General features: G+C 35.8%; 2 protein-coding genes across 3 annotated transcripts; one reads left to right on the top strand and one right to left on the bottom strand.

Moving 5' to 3' along the window:
- Positions 1-19: 19 nt before the first annotated feature.
- LOC105338611 (calcium-binding protein LPS1-beta) lies at positions 20-3,465 on the top strand. 2 transcript variants are annotated; one of them, XM_011443809.4, is made up of 5 exons: positions 20-172; positions 2,488-2,609; positions 2,785-2,949; positions 3,195-3,241; positions 3,373-3,465. In XM_011443809.4, exons 1-5 carry the CDS (start codon positions 120-122, stop codon positions 3,418-3,420), a joined length of 435 nt encoding a protein of 144 aa, XP_011442111.3. In that variant the 5' UTR covers positions 20-119; the 3' UTR covers positions 3,421-3,465. The 2 variants fall into 2 exon arrangements, with proteins under 2 accessions (XP_011442111.3, XP_011442112.1); XM_011443810.4 differs by lacking the exon at positions 20-172 and adding an exon at positions 1,883-2,038.
- Positions 3,135-14,163, bottom strand: LOC105338613 (lysophosphatidic acid receptor 1-B). Its single transcript, XM_034443595.2, has 2 exons — positions 13,963-14,163; positions 3,135-5,629 (listed from the first exon to the last, which is right to left on the bottom strand). The coding sequence occupies exon 2, from the start codon at positions 5,585-5,587 to the stop codon at positions 4,337-4,339; it is 1,251 nt and encodes a 416-aa protein (XP_034299486.2). The 5' UTR covers positions 5,588-5,629; positions 13,963-14,163; the 3' UTR covers positions 3,135-4,336.
- Positions 14,164-18,364: the final 4,201 nt, after the last annotated feature.

The following is an 18,364-nucleotide window of genomic DNA, read 5'->3' on the forward strand; positions in this document are numbered from 1 at the left end:
TAGAGATACATATGAATGTGTCCTGATATTAGCTTATCTATTATCTAATGCAAGAATAAAAGGAATCGTCTTCGAATTTAAGTGACAAGTATCTTATCAAAATTTCCCCAGTGAGCAGCATGTGGCAGATAGTAGTTCCCGTACTCGTGTTCGGAGTGATCAACGCTGTGCAGTAAGTCATCTACAGCACGAATTCTTCTCAAATTCTGAACTAAATATCTCTCATAACTATTTTGACTACACCTTGCCTTTGATCACTGTGGATATAAAGAATAACCGTAAATTAGTATCTGGAGGGGGGTTGGGGGGTTGGCATAGGTTCTTCTTTATCAGACGAAAGACCACAATGCACTGCGCGGGTTAAAGAAAGACTGAACTAATTAGGGAATTTTTGTAATATTAGCACGTTCTGTATTCACACAGGGTTTTTTACAATACAAAAGGGTGAGGCTTTTTGAAGTGATAATAAAAATGGATGCAAAAAACCAAAGCACATTAGGGATGAAAAGACATTCGCAGCTTAATTCTAGAATATGCTATTCACAACTTACTTAAGGTGAATGGAATGTTTATCAGATTGCATTTGAAAAAAATGGTGTCTATAATACAGATTTTTTATTAATTTATTCTTTTCAAATACAGTTGTTTTGTCAAATACAAGTATGTCGATAATAATCAGTCTTAGTATAATACACGTATACGACAAAGTCTTTTTTGCTAAAATATTTTGAAATATAATTTTATTTTTCTAAGAGCCGAAAAAGTTAATTGCAATTTTACTGATTATTTCAGTAAGAGAACGCCAACGTTTTACCATCAAAATTTGTAAAGTTCTGGAAGTTTTAGAGACTTTGTCTCATGGACAATCGCCAGGGCTTTGATTTGAACCCATTGGGTGTATCTCGGCGTTCAAGGACTCTCTGCCCCTAAAAGACATTTGTCAACCGTTCCGGGGCACTAGAATCTACCAATGTTCTTTAACTGATATTGTCCAAGCTGATTCACGTCACTGCATCTTTGATAAAGGATCACGCAATAAAAAGAATTGAGAGCTCTAACATGATCGAGTGCCATTTTGTAGACGTGTCACAGTGCCGACATTTATAAGTAGTTAGTGACAAAGTTCTGTTTTTCATTGCAAATTAAGAGAGTAGAAAAACCTCATTAGATATACACGATGTGACACATAGAAGGAAACCATATAGCAAAACCGTTTAGGTCACCATGTTAACTACATGTAGAAAACACTTTTTTCATGTTTGGGAATTTTAATGAGACGTATAAAATATACATATCTGTTATCGTAGACTAGATGGAAAGGTATATATGAAACAGTTTTAATGATATCGCATCTGATTTGGTGTTATTTCATGTTGCAAAAATCTATCTAGAGGTGTCAACGGGGCAGAGATAGGAACACGACCCAACCGGCCAACCAATGAACAGACAGCCATAGATCACGTGATACGTCTCCCCATTTCTATTGCAATATCTGGGCTCACAAACAGAAATAGGAAATTATGGCGTGCACTCTAGAGATATCTTACTGCTGAATAGGCCTTGGACGTACCATCTATAACAGAATGCGATCTTGATTTTATTTTTTAAGTTTCAGTGATGTTCTGGTCTAACGGTGGTCGCCAAACTGTCATTGTGGCTAGCATGCATATGAATCGCATCTCAACCTAATCTTTTTTACAGACACCCTTCTTCGTGTATTTCAGGCCTAATCAATTAGAAACCAACAAAAAATAAACATTATATATTCCTATGGAACCCCCGCACCTCCCACCTTCTCCAATCTCCGCCCCTGACCTATTTGACCCATCATTCTTCCGCGTTTAATTAGGTTACCAACGAAATAAGGTGGCTTGTACACAGACCCTAATGTTCTTATCTGTATGGATATTATTGGGTCAGGTCCGTGTCCAATCTTTATAAATACCTGTTGAGAGTGAAACTCGGTTCTACTCCGACTCAAAGCTATGGAAAAGTTTGTCGCATTCGTTTGCTTGCTAGGATTTGCTCTATCGGTGGTGTTAGTAAATTCTTTTTTCAATAACCAGTTAAGATGTACCTTTGACCATATATGATCATTTCATTAAAAAAACGCAGGATTTTTTTTTTACCTCCACAACAAGTGCTTGTTGTAATGTTTTATTTGTGTTCAGGTGGAAAACGGTCTGTTTAAATATTGAATCAGTTTCTTTTTGTTTTTTTTGCTTTTACATATTCATGGTTGAAAAACCTTTAAAACTTGTGCTGTTGGAGGCAATGACCTGGCCCTGGGGCCATAAAAGTTAGATGAGCTCACTTTTGATCTCAGTCTCACTTTTACGAAAGGAACATATAGTGGAAAAGTGAGACTGAGATCAAAAGTGAGCTCATCTAAGTTTTATGGCCCCGGGGCCAGTTTTTCAAATCACTACTTTATTATGTGAAAACCGTGCCTTACATAACATGATGCCGATGACCACTGATTTGCAGGGTGGACTTCCGTCCATACGACCACTCAGCCGAACTCCTCTTTAATGGATCCGACTTCAATCATGATGGCATCTTTTCCCGCGATGAATTAGAACAGGAATTCAAAAAATACGACGCTGACGGTGAGTGGGCTGGGCCTTTTGTTTTGGTACTTTATTTTCTTACTTAATCACAAGAAATTTGGACTAAAACAGATCATACCGAACATGCTTGAATTTATTTTGGTTGTCATGACTGGGAGGCGGATTTTGGTATATACCGTACATATATGTACTTTTATTTCATTGATAACAACAGGTGATGGCCGTGTTTCCCGCCACGAGTACACCACCTACGTGACCACAACAACCCCCGAACTCCACGACTTTGCGCATGCTCTGTACGATGATTATGATGTAACTGGCGACCACCATCTTGATCATGTGGATTACGACCAATATTACGCCAAGCTTGACGCAGATGGTAGGTTTATTACGCGTCATATGTTCTTTAAGTTTAGAACGACCGTTTATCATAAAACTGTAAGCTTTGTGAAAAATGGTTGTCTTTTACAAGGTTTAGGAAAGAGTATTTTAGAGGGAATTGATTTTCCTGTTCCGATATCAGTTTGATTAAATCGAACGCAAAAAAACAACTATAACACAATGTTCATAAAAAGGGCCATTTTTATTCACCAACTGTTTCCTCAAATGAATTATTTCTTGTAGTTGATGGTTCAGTGACAAGAGCTGAATTCGTGGATTACTGGGTTAAAGTAAGTTTATTCGAACACGCATTGTATCTAATTTCATCCATCGAATCGTATCAGATATTCAATCTGTAATCATTATTCATGAATCAAAATGATTTCACCATTCATGATCTTTTTCAAAAAAATTTCCACAGTTGTTCCAAGCCACAGAACACCTTCACGGCCACGGACACCACGGATAAAAAATGAACCAATTCAATTGAAATAAATCATTCTTTAAAACTTGACTCCATCAACATTGATTTGTTTGGAGGGAAACCATTCTTTCTGTGTCATTAAAGTCAGAGGAAAACAATCCAGCTTTTACCCATCTTCTTTATTTAAATTGATTCGGAGAAAAACAAAAACACCCACATTTCTGTTGAATACCTACGCTTTTTTAAACTATAGGGGTGAATCTGGGTCTGATTTTGAGCTGCGTTAACTATCTCCTTGAAACGTAATATTTTTAAAAATGGGAAATATGAATTGGCAATATAACTATCGGATAGATAATCTTGTCAGAATCCTGACTACATAATGTCGCTGTAAAATTTGATTATTTTGATTTTATTCAAGTAAGCGTCTGTTAATCATATTGAATGATTCAGAGAGGGAAATTTCTTGCAACTATCGATATGCTTTTTTAAAAGTTCGTTTTGGTAGCTATTCAAATCGTGTTTGGAAGCTTTCCATTGGCAAAACTGTTCCCAATAAAGTACAATGCAAATGAATTTTGTTTACAATAATTTCAATTTCTAAAAACATATTTTCTCGTGAATTCAAAAACGTGTCTTAATTGTATAATATGCTTGTTGGTATGCCTTTGAAAGATAAATAATACAAGTTTTTAGAAATTATGATTTGGATAAAATGTATGCTTTAAAAAAAAATTCATGACGACAGAGCATAAGTTTTTAAAAATATTGTCAATATTATAAAGCATAAAATGCATTTGGTCTTCATCTATTTGAATATACATTTAAAAAAAAGAATGGAATAGGGATAAAAGACTACTAAATAGTAAATTTTACGATTCCATCATCATTGCAAAACTTTAGTTTGAGTTACTACTAGTACATATGTTTGAAATTTTGAAACTATTTAGATCATTTCGCACTAACTAAAACAAAACATTGATTTAATCTCGTTTCGCAGTTTTTTGATACGAGAACAATATATAATAGGATTTAGAAGAGAGTTCAAATTGGCTGCAGCAAAAGAGCCAACAATGACGGACTGTGGACTGGAAAACATAAGGGAGACAATCATAGGACTTGAAAATAAAAACAGAGCCGCTAGGATCATGCTCACTAGTTTCATGGACTTCATTATCCTCTTATTCCTCTTGTCCTCCAACTTTCTTGAATCGGAAGGTAATGTCATATTCGTGTAACGTTTTATCACTCGGTGGATTGCCAGAAAATAGAAAATCAAGGTTAGCAAAAGGAAGATGATTCCGAAAACACATATAGTGAAACGAACAACGAGGATGTGTTGGCCGTATACTGTCTTGTAGAAACAGTGTGTGTAGTCGCCTTCTGGGGAAACGGTGGAGGAGTACAGAATGAAGAACGTCATCCATCCACCTATGTAGAGGTAATACTTCCGATTGTCGTCAAACAAGCGACCCGCCCAGGAACTCTCGGAGAGAACGAGATATCGGTGGAGACTAATACAAAATGTTTGATAGAGTGACATTATCAAACTTGAAATAAATACGACATTCACTACAATACACCAGCCTAACATCGTAGTTAGTGTGGGGAACAAAAGCCGAAACCCAATCATCAACATACTCAAACCCATCAGGAAGTCGCTGGAAGATAGTCCCAAGACAAGGTTGTAATTAGTATTCTCTCGTAACTTTCGGTTCCTCACGGACGCCGCTATCACCAAAATGTTTATCATTATGACAGCAAAGCCAACAATGACAGCAAACACAGATATTATTCGCGGGAAAGAAGAGGACTCGTTTGAGGAACTATTCCCCTGAAGAGGTGTCGAATTGAAGGATGAAATCGTTTCCCCGGTTGTGTATTGTAAAAAGAACGATGAAGAAGTCGATGATTCGGAGAAAGTCGAGTCTGGTTCAGGAAAAACCCGCGATTTAGTGGAACTATTGCAAAGGTCGGTGCTGTTAAAAGGCGTGGTGGTTATAGTTTTCTGAGTGTTTGTGGTACTCGGCTCCGACAAGTCCGTGACTGATTCTTGTGGCCACGGACGGGAGTCGGTCAGGGTTTGGTTTTGTGCTCCAGTGGTTGTTATTAGAGACGTTACAGGTGTTGATTCTTCTGTGTAAATGACAGAGAACAGCGAGCACATTAAGAAGACTATCTTAAAAGTGTTCTCCTGGAATGCTTTTGCCATCGCGTGGATCGTCTTTCGTCGATGAAATGGAATGACCCTTTGCTGCATTAAAAAAAAAATGTTTTCACCTTTTTTTTATTTCAATATTTGATAGATACCTGGTATATATCTATCATAAAAAATAACCATACATGTTATATGATCTCTGTTTTGGGGTACAAATTTTAAAAAATGCCATCTTTAGAGATAGAATTGGTTCTACTGTACAGTAAACCTTTGATGTTTATTTAACCTTAAAATAACTTTTGCTTTTATCTGACATGAAAATATCATGCATAATGGATTATATAAAACATAAATATTATACAAATATTGACTGGGGTTGAGGTCAACATTGATTATATTAGCCCCCGAGGGACGAAATATTGCCCGACGCGAAGCAAAAACTCGGTCAACATTTGTTTTGTTATATGAAGAAACAAACCAAAATTTAAGAAAGTAATTGAAAACAGATCGTCGTAATTTTCTCAGCTCAACAAAGAATTCAAGAATTCAATATTGTGCAAAGTTCATTTCCAAAATATCCTCAGCATCAAACGGTCACTAGTGATATTCCACCGCCCGTAAGAATTAACATACAGATGTTCTACCGATTTTACTTCACAATAATTCGCAAATCCTTATATCCGTTATCATAGCAAACCGTCGCATTGCGCGTCCGTTGTTTACTTGCCTTGACTGACTGTCTGTTATGACGTCACCTTGTGTTGGAGTCGCGAAGAGTTATTTACGTCATCGTTTACGAATCAACAAATCAAAAGCGATTAATTGAAATAGAGGGAATATTCTCTAGATATTCTCTAGATATTATTCCTAGCCGGTCAATATTAAAACAAGTTGCTGTCCTTTAAAAAAGGACTACAATACGTGGACCACTTGTATGTGTTTCCAACGAAAAAGTGAAAGCCTTAAGATTATCAAAGATTCCACCGACTCTAGCCCTCTGCTTTTAACCACTAAATTTGTACGTTGTATTACGCAGAGGCGGATCCAGCAATTTTGAAAAGGGGGGGGGGGGGGTTCCAATTGATGAAAATCAATACATGCAAAATACATTATTTGTCAATAAACAAGGCCTTTTGAACGTTTTCCGTGCGTAAATTTAATGAACATTTATCTCATCAATATCTATTTCACATCTATTTTAATATCGGAGTGCACTGCATTATTGAGAGTTTTGGTTTAGGTAAGGAAGATTTGCATAATTTCGAGCCTTTAAAAAAAAACCCAAGTTTCCAGCAATGAGAACGTGCGTCTATGCTATAAAGGTCTAAATGATAGGATATGACAAAAATGGGGATAGTTTATCTGCTGAATAGATGGAACATGTGAAATACAATTGTACAAGCAATAGTCGTCCCAGGGAACTTGATGTGACCTCTGTATAATGGGTGCGCCACATCACCCGGCACTTGTACAGATGCGATCTTATTCAGGAAAGTTTTGAAAAGTTGTGCATTTTCATAATGGTTTATATATAAACCCCTTACACGGTATTTTGTAACATAATTTCCGATTCTTGGAAAAAAAACAAAAAAGGGCTTTCTTTTGTGTTTCATGTGGGTATGAAGGTACGGTATAGCTAGCATTCCAGAAAAATAGCATAACTTGCATAAAATTAGCTGTAATCCATTTTTTAAAGAAATAGAGTAGACAATACATTGTAGATGTTAGAGATGTTATTATAAATCTGTGTTTTTAGCGACACTGCTTAGTTAATTTTTTTTAAATTTTCCACATGTTTACTCAAAGATGTGAGCACTGGATGCTGATGGGGAGTGCCTTTTTCGATAAAAAAAAATTCGTTAGGGTTTTTTCATATAAGAAATACATGTACATGTAAATTACGGTGCGTTGTAAAAAATTCTTTAAATTAGCAATTTTAAAAGCATTTACTTGAAATAATTACAGTATTTATATTATAAATGGGGACAATTGCCTTTAAATAGGCATTACAAGTTTTCAAAAAAATTTATATGTCCCAGAGAAAGAGGGGGTTCCGACCCCCGGAACCCCCCCTCTGGATCCGCCAATGGTATTACGTATACATATATGTATAGCCCTGACTTTTTATCTCAGAATTTAAAGGATTCATACTCCTAAAATAATTATGATCTATCTATGAATGAAGTTTGCATGTACAGTATCAGGCATTCGGTGAATTCTACTATTTGCGCACACATTACGATTCGCACTACTTTGTTAACTATGCAGTGACAGCTTTGTGTAAATTAAAAATTTCATATTCATATAAAATTTTTCTTGAGATTTAAACTTTTATACAGTGACATAATTATTCAATCATACTTAAATGCTTAAAATATTTAATCGGGAAGTTACTATAAAAGTAAAGTTAAGTTACTTGTGTATTCTGAAAACAACATAACATTGCAAATTATGCTATTTGATGCATGTTGTAGTTTCGGCATAACATTAACTTATTTCATAATACTGAAACCGAGCGCAGCGAGAGGGGGGCGAAGCCCGCCTCGCGAAGCGAGGATTAATGGTAACACGTATATATAAAAAAAATCAGTGAAAAATGAAAGTTGAATCAGGGGTACTAAGGCCAAAAAAAAATTCTTCCAGCCCTGGGTGCCGCCATCTTGGCAGCCATTTTGTTTTTAAAAAGTTAGTTCGATCATTGATTTATCAGTACTTATCGATGTTTGTTGCCCCTAAACTCGATTAAATAAGTTCCAGTGTTTCAATAGAAGGTAATTCGAATTAAAAGAAATTAAAAAGGAAACCAGATAGTTTTCAATAGTGCTTCAATCAAGAAACACGACATGTTCTATGTATGTGTTATCAAATTATCAGATGGAAAATAAAAACATTAAGGTCAAGGAACTGATCTTTTAGAAGCCGAATAAAGTATTTAATTTTATTACAGCGGCATTCATATGAATTAAATTGATAAACAATGAAAGAAGAAATAAAAAAATAGTTCGGAATAACGTTACTCTCTTCGGCTATTTCCGAAGACAAAACTTGAACGTTTTACGTCTGAAATATGACGTCACAATGTTGATTGAGCACGCGACGTTTAGTAAAACTTTGGCTAATGATTTGAGTAGGCAACCAGGCGGATCCTACTGTGTGCGTTTCAAATAAATTTTATTTTACAAAAATCAAACTGCACTGTGTTAAATCTGCGCTCGGTCCAACGGTCACACCGTTTACATATTAGTTCATATCACATGCCAATCATTTTTTAAAAGGAATACTTTGTTTCTACTGTTTACCGACAACTTTACAATTACAGCGCCTTTAAACTTATGTGTGCATATGGCACGGAATCCCGATCCCGATTCAGATAAACGTGTGCTAGCCTAGTCTCGTTCAACCAGACGCTCGGCTGTCTCCGTAAATCTCCGACGAGCAGAGAGTCTGGTAAAGCGTCACGTTATTGTTTGTAACGCCAAAACGAGGCTTACCAAAATCCTGGTATTGAATTTGATTGGTTGAAAGAAACACACCTCCTATAACATGTAAACAATGACAGAAGCAAACGATTTTGCCGTTTAAACTGAAAGATCTACGACTGGAAAGTTTAAAAACGGTTATAAATGGAAATGATTTATTTGCAGTGTTACCATACGGGATAGGGTAAAACCAATAATTAATCTATTTTAAAGCTGTCAAGGTTGTAAACAAACATTCACCGCTTCGTCGAACTTAAGTTCAGCCATGTTTAATGAGTCTATGGAAAGCGAGACTATAGTATAAGACTAAATTGACGTAAGTTCCATAATTTTCACGGCAAGAAAATAAAAATCTGTATATCACACATATCTTTAACCGGCACACATTGACAACGATTCAAAATGAAACTAAATCAGCGCCCCCTATCGGTAGCGGTTATCAACGTGACGCTTTACCAGACTCTCTGCTCGTCGGAGATTTACGGAGACAGCCGAGCGTCTGGTTGAACGAGACTAGTGCTAGCCTGGTTCCCTGAGCTACCCATTACGCACAGGAACAAGGCTAGCTCATGCGCAGGCTGAATTTTCCCCATAGCATCCGGTTTAACCTCGCTTATATATATTTTCTGCGTGGACCTCAGGATCCACGCAAAAATATCGACCAGTCAATATATTTTGGACGAGCTAATATTACAATTATTGACTATTCGTCTATATTATTACTTATAAGGTTAGTTACTGACTCACTACGGAAATATATTGGGTTCCTCAATCTCATAGATGGCGAGGCGAAGTGTTTTGTTTTCCCGAGGACTATCAAGCGACATATTCATTCACAAATAGTGGTGATCTACGCAAAGCCATGTACAAGATGCCTTACATCTCGTCCAATTAAACTTATTAAAACTCTTTAAAAGTATCAATACCACCTTTCAAAGACGCTTTAAAAATCTTCGCTTCACCCATATTAATTATAATTCAATTTTAAACCTCCGCAAATTTCGACGCTGCCATTTTGTTCTGCTCCAGACACAACAATGTGACGTCAATATTCAAAGGGCAACTACTCTCATTTAAAAATAATTCCAAAGGGCAACTACTCTAAATATTTTAAGGACTATTTTCGCGGCGGAGAGTTGGTGCGAGTTGGCATTTACATTCGCCGCGCTATTACTTAAACAATAAAATGCTTTCTTTGGTGATTCATTTGGGATAAGAAGGTTGCGACATTGCAAAAATCAAAGTACTGAAGTACTGAAAGCCGGGCTCTTTTGGTGTGTCTTTATGCATATTGTGGAGTAAAGACTGAAAATCTCTCTCTCTCTCTCTCTCTCTCTCTCTCTCTCTCTCTCTCTCTCTCTCTCTCTCTCTCTCTCTGTTGTATGTGTCCAAAATGCATAGTCTGTTTTTAAAACACGTTATTATAGTCTGTCCCAAGATATTTATGCAGCACATTTGGACGATTTTTGATAAAAATACACATACCTGTGAAAGAAGTGCAATTGAAATAGTTGAAAGGGATATTTTCCAAGATAATTTCATTGACACATTATCATCTTTCACTCGGAAAAATTCACAGGATCAAAAACAGATTCCTTACGGAGATTTATAATGGGGAATGTTTACGTCTTTTCTCCATTCGGATAACACTCGGAATGCATCGCGCAATTTTTTAACGTTATCATCCGGGCTTGCTGCAATACAAAATCTCCGTAGACATCACATTTTTTAGCATTGTATTGAAACCTGATAAGCTAACAGGGGCGTTTCGAGTAAGAAATCTTGGAAATTTTTCATACTTTTGAATGAACATCGTTTGAACCCTGAGATATTTATGAATATCAAACAATTAAGCCAAATGTAAATCCAAAATATCTTGGGACAGAGTATACTGTGAAATCATTAGATTTCGTGGTGGCTTATTTTTCGTGGAATTCGTGGGTACCTCTCATCCACGAAATAACATCCTTCACGAATTGACGAATTAGGGTAATAAAGTCATATTCCCTTTTGTAGATATATATGAATACACGAAATTACGTCCCCACGAACCTGTAAAATTTAAGTCATCCACGAAAATTGGCCCCCACGAAATTTAATGATTCCACAGTAGTAACAAAACTAAACAAGAATAGAATTCCTGGGTCCCCCGCCGGTCAAGCAGTATACTAGTATCAAGTTTATCGACCAAGGCTGATTTAGGAACTTGACCAAGGTATTAGTGGTATAAACATTTGGTATAAATTTAATGAAAATCCGTCAAAATTTGTAGACATGAGAGCGCTTACAAGGTCAACTTTTGGATAAAACGGAGTCATTATTATGGTCAAAGTCCCATAACTCCAACAAAAAGTATCGACCAATGCTGATTTACGAACTTGACCAAAGTATTAGTGGTATAAACATTTGGTATAAATTTAATGAAAATCCGTCAAAATGTGTAGGCATGAGAGCGCTTACAAGGTCAATTTTTGGATAAAACGGAGTCATTATTGTGGTCAAAGTCCCATAACTCCAACAAAAAGTATCGACCAATGCTGATTTCCGAACTTGACCAAAGTATTAGTGGTATAAACATTTGGTACATGTATAAATTTAATGAAAATCCGTCAAAATTTGTAGGCATGAGAGCGCTTACAAGGTCAATTTTTGGATAAAACAGAGTCATTATTGTGGTCAAAGTCCCATAACTCGAGCAAAAAGTATCGACCAATGCTGATTTGCGAACTTGACCAAGGTAATAGTGGTATAAACATTTGGTATAAATTTAATGAAAATCCGTCAAAATTTGTAGGCATGAGAGCGCTTACAAAAAAGTGTGACGGACGGACGCACGGACACACGGACGCACGGACACACGGACCCACGGACACACAGACCCATGGACACACGGACCCATGGACACACGGACGGACGCCCGGCATTTCTATGTCCCCGCACCGCGTTGCAGCGGGGGACAAAAATAGACAATTCTCTCGAAATTAAAAAAAAGAGACAAAATGCCAACACTTTTAACAAAACATGGCTCTTTGTATAACTATTTGGTATAGCGGAAGCTTTTACTTTGACGCTGTTTGTTAGGTTTTTGTTTTTTGTTTACTTTTGAATTTGTGCTTTTTATAGTAACATTGGCGATTTGCCTGTCTACAGCCAGGGCTTCGTTCAAGATCGTAGCAGCTAGCCTAGCCGCTAGGTCGTATATATCTAGGTCTATTGAACGGACCACTAGGTTAGCCGCTAGGTATCAGATTTGAAGTTGGAAATATTCGACTAAAGACTCATTACATTGACATAATTTGTTAATTTCAAGCGGAATATACATGTTAAAATTCATTATAACTTAAAGGATGAACAAAATATCACTTACTTTATAGATTTCAAGTTTGTTACAAAGTGATAACCAAGGTGACCATCTTGAATTTGATACTTAGCATAAAATATTTAGGCTACGAATATCTACCTAGCGGCTAGGCTAGCCTACCGTTCAACTACGTAGCCCTACGTTACAGCTACGATCTTGAACGCAACCCAGGACTCTGCTTTCAGCAGAGCCCGGCTAAAAAATACATAACCCGCTAAACGCGGGTCACGTAATTTTTTTTTTGCAACGATCGCTACCTTCATAACCCGCATGAATCATCAAAAAAGCATTTTATTTTTTATATTAACATCTTTCTTTTAACTAATTAATAAATTGATTATGAAAAATAAGTAAAATTCACTAATTTACTGTTAATGTATATAAGCACGTAATAAGCACGTTAGCTAAAAGAAGCAATCAAATCGTCTCCTGTGAGACTTTGAGTCTGACATCATCATGATTATTTCGTGCAATCCATGATTTTTTTTAGGTCGCTATAGGTTTCGACCTATCGATAAACAGGGCGTGTCAATTTCACTCCTGTCAGTTTCTTGTCAGTTTCAGCCGCCGTAGATTTCGACCAATCGATAAACGGGGCGTGTATATTTCAGTCTGGCTGTTTCTATATTGCTATGAATTAGCTATAAGTTTTCGTAAGAAATAGAGGGAATAATACTTGGTAGATGTAAATATAGCAATTTAGATTCTAAGCAAACTGCAATGATAACAGTGAACATTAACAATAGACTCTGGACTTTAATTCTTGATTGGTATTAATGGTATCTATTGCTTTATCGCCATTGTAACACACTAACTCACAACGGTCACATTCACCTCACCCGGTCAGTAGGCAAAGTCACATAACGTCGAGTATTTACGAAAACGTTTCCTCCCAAAAATGTGGACACAGCTGTTATTAACTTTTTAATGAATTTTGTAACTTTTAACTGTTAAATATTAATGTACAACTTTAAGTAACGTAATTTTGAATATCTTGTGTATATTATCTATTTCAGTTTAGATTTTTCATCCCTGCCCGCTCCTCTTTATATCCACAATGCAGTTTGCTTTTTATTTCAATTTTAAAAAATACGATAAGTAAGAAATCGGACAAAGTATATACAAAAATGAACAAAAATATGCTTCAACATGTTAGGGAATTATACAATAATAATTTGTAAAGTGTTAATTCCCGCTATTGCACAGGGTACCATCTAGCTTCTCATTAAAAAAACAACGCTTGTCTAACACATTTTGTCCTGTGCTGCACAACATCGATATATCATGTAGATTGTATATTATAACCATAAACAAATATTTATCAATGAAAAATTATCTCAAATTTCTTCCCAATAAAAAAAATGGGAAGTTTTTTTTTAAATTAAGCAAAAGATTGTCCTTTAACTTCTCCCCACATACATTCCAAACCGTCTGGAAAAATCAAATGCACTTCATAATGTCGATCATAATTTCGACGATGTCTATTGTTTTATGTTGACAATGCATTTTAAACGACTTTCAATGTTTTTTTTAACAATCTGCAATATGAATATTTAGATTTCGACATAATAAGTGTTTTAAGGTCTTACCTGCTATACAGACGGAGAGTCCAGAATGTAGTAATTCCGATCATTTTATATATGAGCGATTTAAAAAATAATTAACGATTGGCCAGAAGCTACAGATATCTTTTAAGGTAGCTAGCATGATGATAACTGTCCGTCGAAGACCAATATTAGTTAACAGATAAGGTGCAAAAAGAGATGTACATATTAATCTGGCTCGATTGGTTTGTTTTTTTTTTTAAAGTTTTCTGGCTGTTTCTCAACGTGGGAGTCATCCTTTAAGTGTTTTAAAAAGCATCGAGTGTCCTTGATGAATTATTGAATCCTGTTTTCATTCTAGCGAGTGAAAAATCAATAATGTTTATAAGTAATAAAAAATCATACAATATAATAATTGATTTATCTAGCATCCTAGTTATCAAGTTTATAGTAAATTGAATTAAAAGGCTAGTACTAGATGATTTTTATTTCTATCTGGAATCGTGTTCCATTTTCATCTGCAGTTTACAAATGAATAAATGAATAAATGATCATACAAAAAAAGAGGCCCGTGGGCCACATCGCTCACCTGAGAAACAAAAGGTATTGTGGTAAAATAGGCTTTACTGAGTCATAATACAAACTATCTGGACAATGTACGTAGTATAATACATGTAGATCCTGTATTAAAAAAAACCGCCCCTGAATATTCTTATGTTTATTATCATTTGTCCCTTTTCTAAATGGATAACTCTATAGTAATATCACATGTTAAGCATTGCAGTTCTCAAAAAGTTTATACATAGGATAAAAACCTACATCAAACTCTGAACCCCGTGTGAGGCCCAAGAATCGTCCAGGAGCCAAATTCTCAGCAATGTGAAAAAACACCTGGCTAGTTAGTTTCTGAGAAGAAGATTTCTTAATATTTACTCAATATATTCCTCTGTAAAATTTAAACCCCCAATTGTGGCCCAACCCTTCCCCCGGGGGTCATGATTTTCACAACTTTGAATCTACAGTACTTGAGGATGCTTACACACGTTTCTACTTTTCTTGCTGATTAGTTTCAGACGGAAGAAAATTTTCAAAGATTTACTCTATATATTCCTATGAAAAATTTTGACCCCCCCCCCCCAATTGTGGCCCACCATAACCCCGGTGGTCATGTTTTTTTACAACTTTGAATTTTCACTATCTGAGGATGCTTCCACACAAATTTCAGCTTTTCTGTCTGATTAGTTTCTGAGGAGAAGATATTTAAAAATTTACTTTATATATTCCTATGTAAAATCCCCCCCCCCCTTTACTATGGCCCAACTTTACCCCCGGAGGTCATGATTTTCACAATTTTGAATCTACACTACCTGAGGATGCGCTTATATATATGCTTTCACCCAAGTTTTAACTTTCCTGGCTGATTAGTTTCTGAGAATAAGATTTTTAAAGATTTACTCAATATATTCCTGTTAAAATTTTGACCCCCATTGTGGCCCCATACTACCCCCGGGCTCAACTGTGAATCTTCACTACCTGGGGATGCTTCCACACAAGTTTTCCTGGCAATATGGTTCTTGAGAAGAAGATTTTCAAAGATTTACTCTATATATTTCTAAATATATATACTATCGGGGGGGGGGGGGGGGTCATGATTTTCACAACTTTAAATCTTCAGTACCTGACGATGCTTCCACATAAGTTTCAGCTTTCCTGGCCTAATGGTTGCTGAGAAGAAGATTTTAAAAAATTTACTCTATATATTCCTATGTATAAATTCGACCCCCCCCCCATTGAGACCCCATCCTACCCCCGGGGGTCATGATTTTCACAACTTTAAATCTTCACTACCTGACAATGCTTCCACGAGAGTTTCAGCTTTCCTTGCTTTATGGTTCTTGAGAAGAAGATTTTTGGAAATTCTCGAAAAAAATTCAAAAATTCCGTATCATCTCCCCTTGTAAAAGGGCGTGATTCTTAATTTTGATAACTTTGAATCCCCTTAGCCTAAGGATGCTTTGTGCTAAGTTTGATTGAAATTGGTCCAGTGGTTCCTGAGAAGATGTTGAAAATGTGAAAAGCTTACAGACGGACAGACAGACGGAAGGACGGACGGACAGACGGACGACAGACAAAATGTGATCAGAAAAGCTCACTTGAGCTTTTGGCTCAGGGGAGCAAAAAATGAATCAATTTGCCGCTGATATCTTGAAAAAAAATTAAAATTTTCTTCCTTACATGAAGGGAAGATAACGCTTCAAAAAAAGTTTTAGATGCAAAATTGGCGGCTTCTTATATGTGATCAGTCAGGTAAATTTTTGATGTATATTTATTATCATCTTTTATTTATATTTAACTAAGTTAAAATGATCCAAAACTGTTCAACATCCCCACATTATACATATCGATTACCTGAACGAAGCGATATAAAGCTTATTGTCACTAAGTAAGCGTAAGTGGCTACCACAAACACAAGCAGTCAGTAAAGAAAAAGATACATCAAAGTACTGAGAGTACTCTAGCAGTCGGTAAAGAAGAAGGTGCATCAAAGTACTGAGAGTACTCGACCGGGAAATTAAATTTTAATAAAATAAATCGGCACTTTTTAATGGAAAATAAGAACTAATACAATTACATTATAATTGCTACATTGAGAATAAGGAATCCTTCTTTGAATATTATGAGGTGATAATAATTTCGGTCGGAGGGTGGTCAAATCTATCATAAAGCCGGGCTTTATTGGATATGACCACGCTCCGACCGAAATTATCACCTCATAATACTCAAAGAAAGAATCCTTATTCCTTAATTAACATGAATAAATCTGAAGCTTATAATAATAATATTTGTTTTGCCTCGGACTAGAATGTCGCGACGTCATTGGATAAAACGCGTCACGTGGCTGCCTTACAAATTTCTTTAAAAGGCAAGCGTCAAAATTTATAGCGCAACATGGCGGACGTAACGTTATTTGAACTGATTTTCTACACAAACGTTTGTTTACATATCAAACTTTAGATCCTCGACAAAACAAAACACTTATTAGGTTTGTTACTGACTGTTTAAAGAAATTTGTGGGGTCGGTAAAGTCCATAGAAGGCTCGGCTCCGCCTCGCCTTCTATGGACTTTACCGACCCCACAAATTTCTTTAAACAGTCAGTAACAAACCTAATAAGTAATAATATAATAATATAATAATTAATAATAGCAGCAAGCCAAAAGATAGGTATAAACCATAAATGAAAAGATAAGATCTTTAAAATAATGTTTCCTTTTAAAGTATTTAAAAATTGTAAAACATATCAAAATGTATAGACTAATTAGGAACATTAAAGTATGACTTTGAAACAGAAAGCAAGATGGAAACCGCTTTTAAATGACAGTACCGTATAACCATCGTCGGAAATCCATCATACACATCATCACAAAATGGCTGACCGCTGATCAAAACGACATTTCGTTTTTTAGAAAGGATTTTATCGACATCAACATGTAAATTACTCCATAGCTGAGTGGATAAAGAGTCGGACTTGTGATCTGTACATCCCGATTTCGAATTCCGCAGGGGCTTTTGTTGTTACTTACTGAAATAATTTTATTAGATATTCTTTTTTTTATCCCTGAACTGCAAATTTTTGCTTATATGGACATATGTTCAGTTTATTTATCATTTTATCTTTTATTTTCAAATAATATCCTGTTAATTTGAGCTTTTTTCCAGGTGTGTTATTCCACCTTAAGTCCTGAAAGCATGCCGTTGTTAGCAGGTGCATTTGTAAACATTAAGAAGATTGACAAAATTTCCTTCGCAAGGGTGTGAAGGAATCAAAATAGAGCATGAATTATTCATGATATCGAGAAAAACTGAATGTGGTTTTTCGATGATGTCGTATAACACACCATGACATTAAGCATCCCCAATAATTCAAAATGTAATGTCAAAATAAACTTGAAATTTCTCCTCTTAATTCTTAGCAATTTTGAGATGCAAAAGCCTGTTCCCATCCTTTCTACACACTTTCCGAACTAATTGACAAATTGGGATCGATTGTTGTACATGTTTAAATTTTCCGAAATTATCTGCAGACTAAAAAGACGAGGTCAACTTGAAATTAGGATTTTAATTATCGAGTTCTTAAAATATTTAATTCACAAACTTAATTTTTTAAAACATGTAATATTAATATACATGTAATACTGTTTAATTTTCTCTTGTGAAATGAATGCAATTTAACTTTCCCCCGATCGCTATTCGATTTGATTCCTCGATTCACTTTGCACGAAATCACGTGGTACATGTACTTGGAATAAGTGTACCAACATAAACATGAAACTGAATGGTTAAATTGTCATACCACTATTTGAGAGTGTTAGCTTGCTGGTACCATAAGGTATATCAGATCTCTCAAAGATACCCCTCAAGGATAAATTCCGTTCTCCTGGATTGCT

Source organism: Magallana gigas, chromosome 2 (genome assembly GCF_963853765.1).
Source record: "Magallana gigas chromosome 2, xbMagGiga1.1, whole genome shotgun sequence".
NCBI lineage: Eukaryota > Metazoa > Mollusca > Bivalvia > Ostreida > Ostreidae > Magallana > Magallana gigas.

Excerpts from the sequence above, each read along its gene's own strand:
- LOC105338611 (XM_011443809.4), top strand. The coding sequence starts at position 120 with ATGTGGCAGATAGTAGTTCCCGTACTCGTGTTCGGAGTGATCAACGCT. Across the intron at positions 173-2,487 it reads GGAGTGATCAACGCTGTGCA|GGTGGACTTCCGTCCATACG; the intron begins GTAAGTCATCTA and ends ACTGATTTGCAG. Across the intron at positions 2,950-3,194 it reads CGCCAAGCTTGACGCAGATG|TTGATGGTTCAGTGACAAGA; the intron begins GTAGGTTTATTA and ends TATTTCTTGTAG.
- LOC105338613 (XM_034443595.2), bottom strand. The coding sequence starts at position 5,587 with ATGGCAAAAGCATTCCAGGAGAACACTTTTAAGATAGTCTTCTTAATG.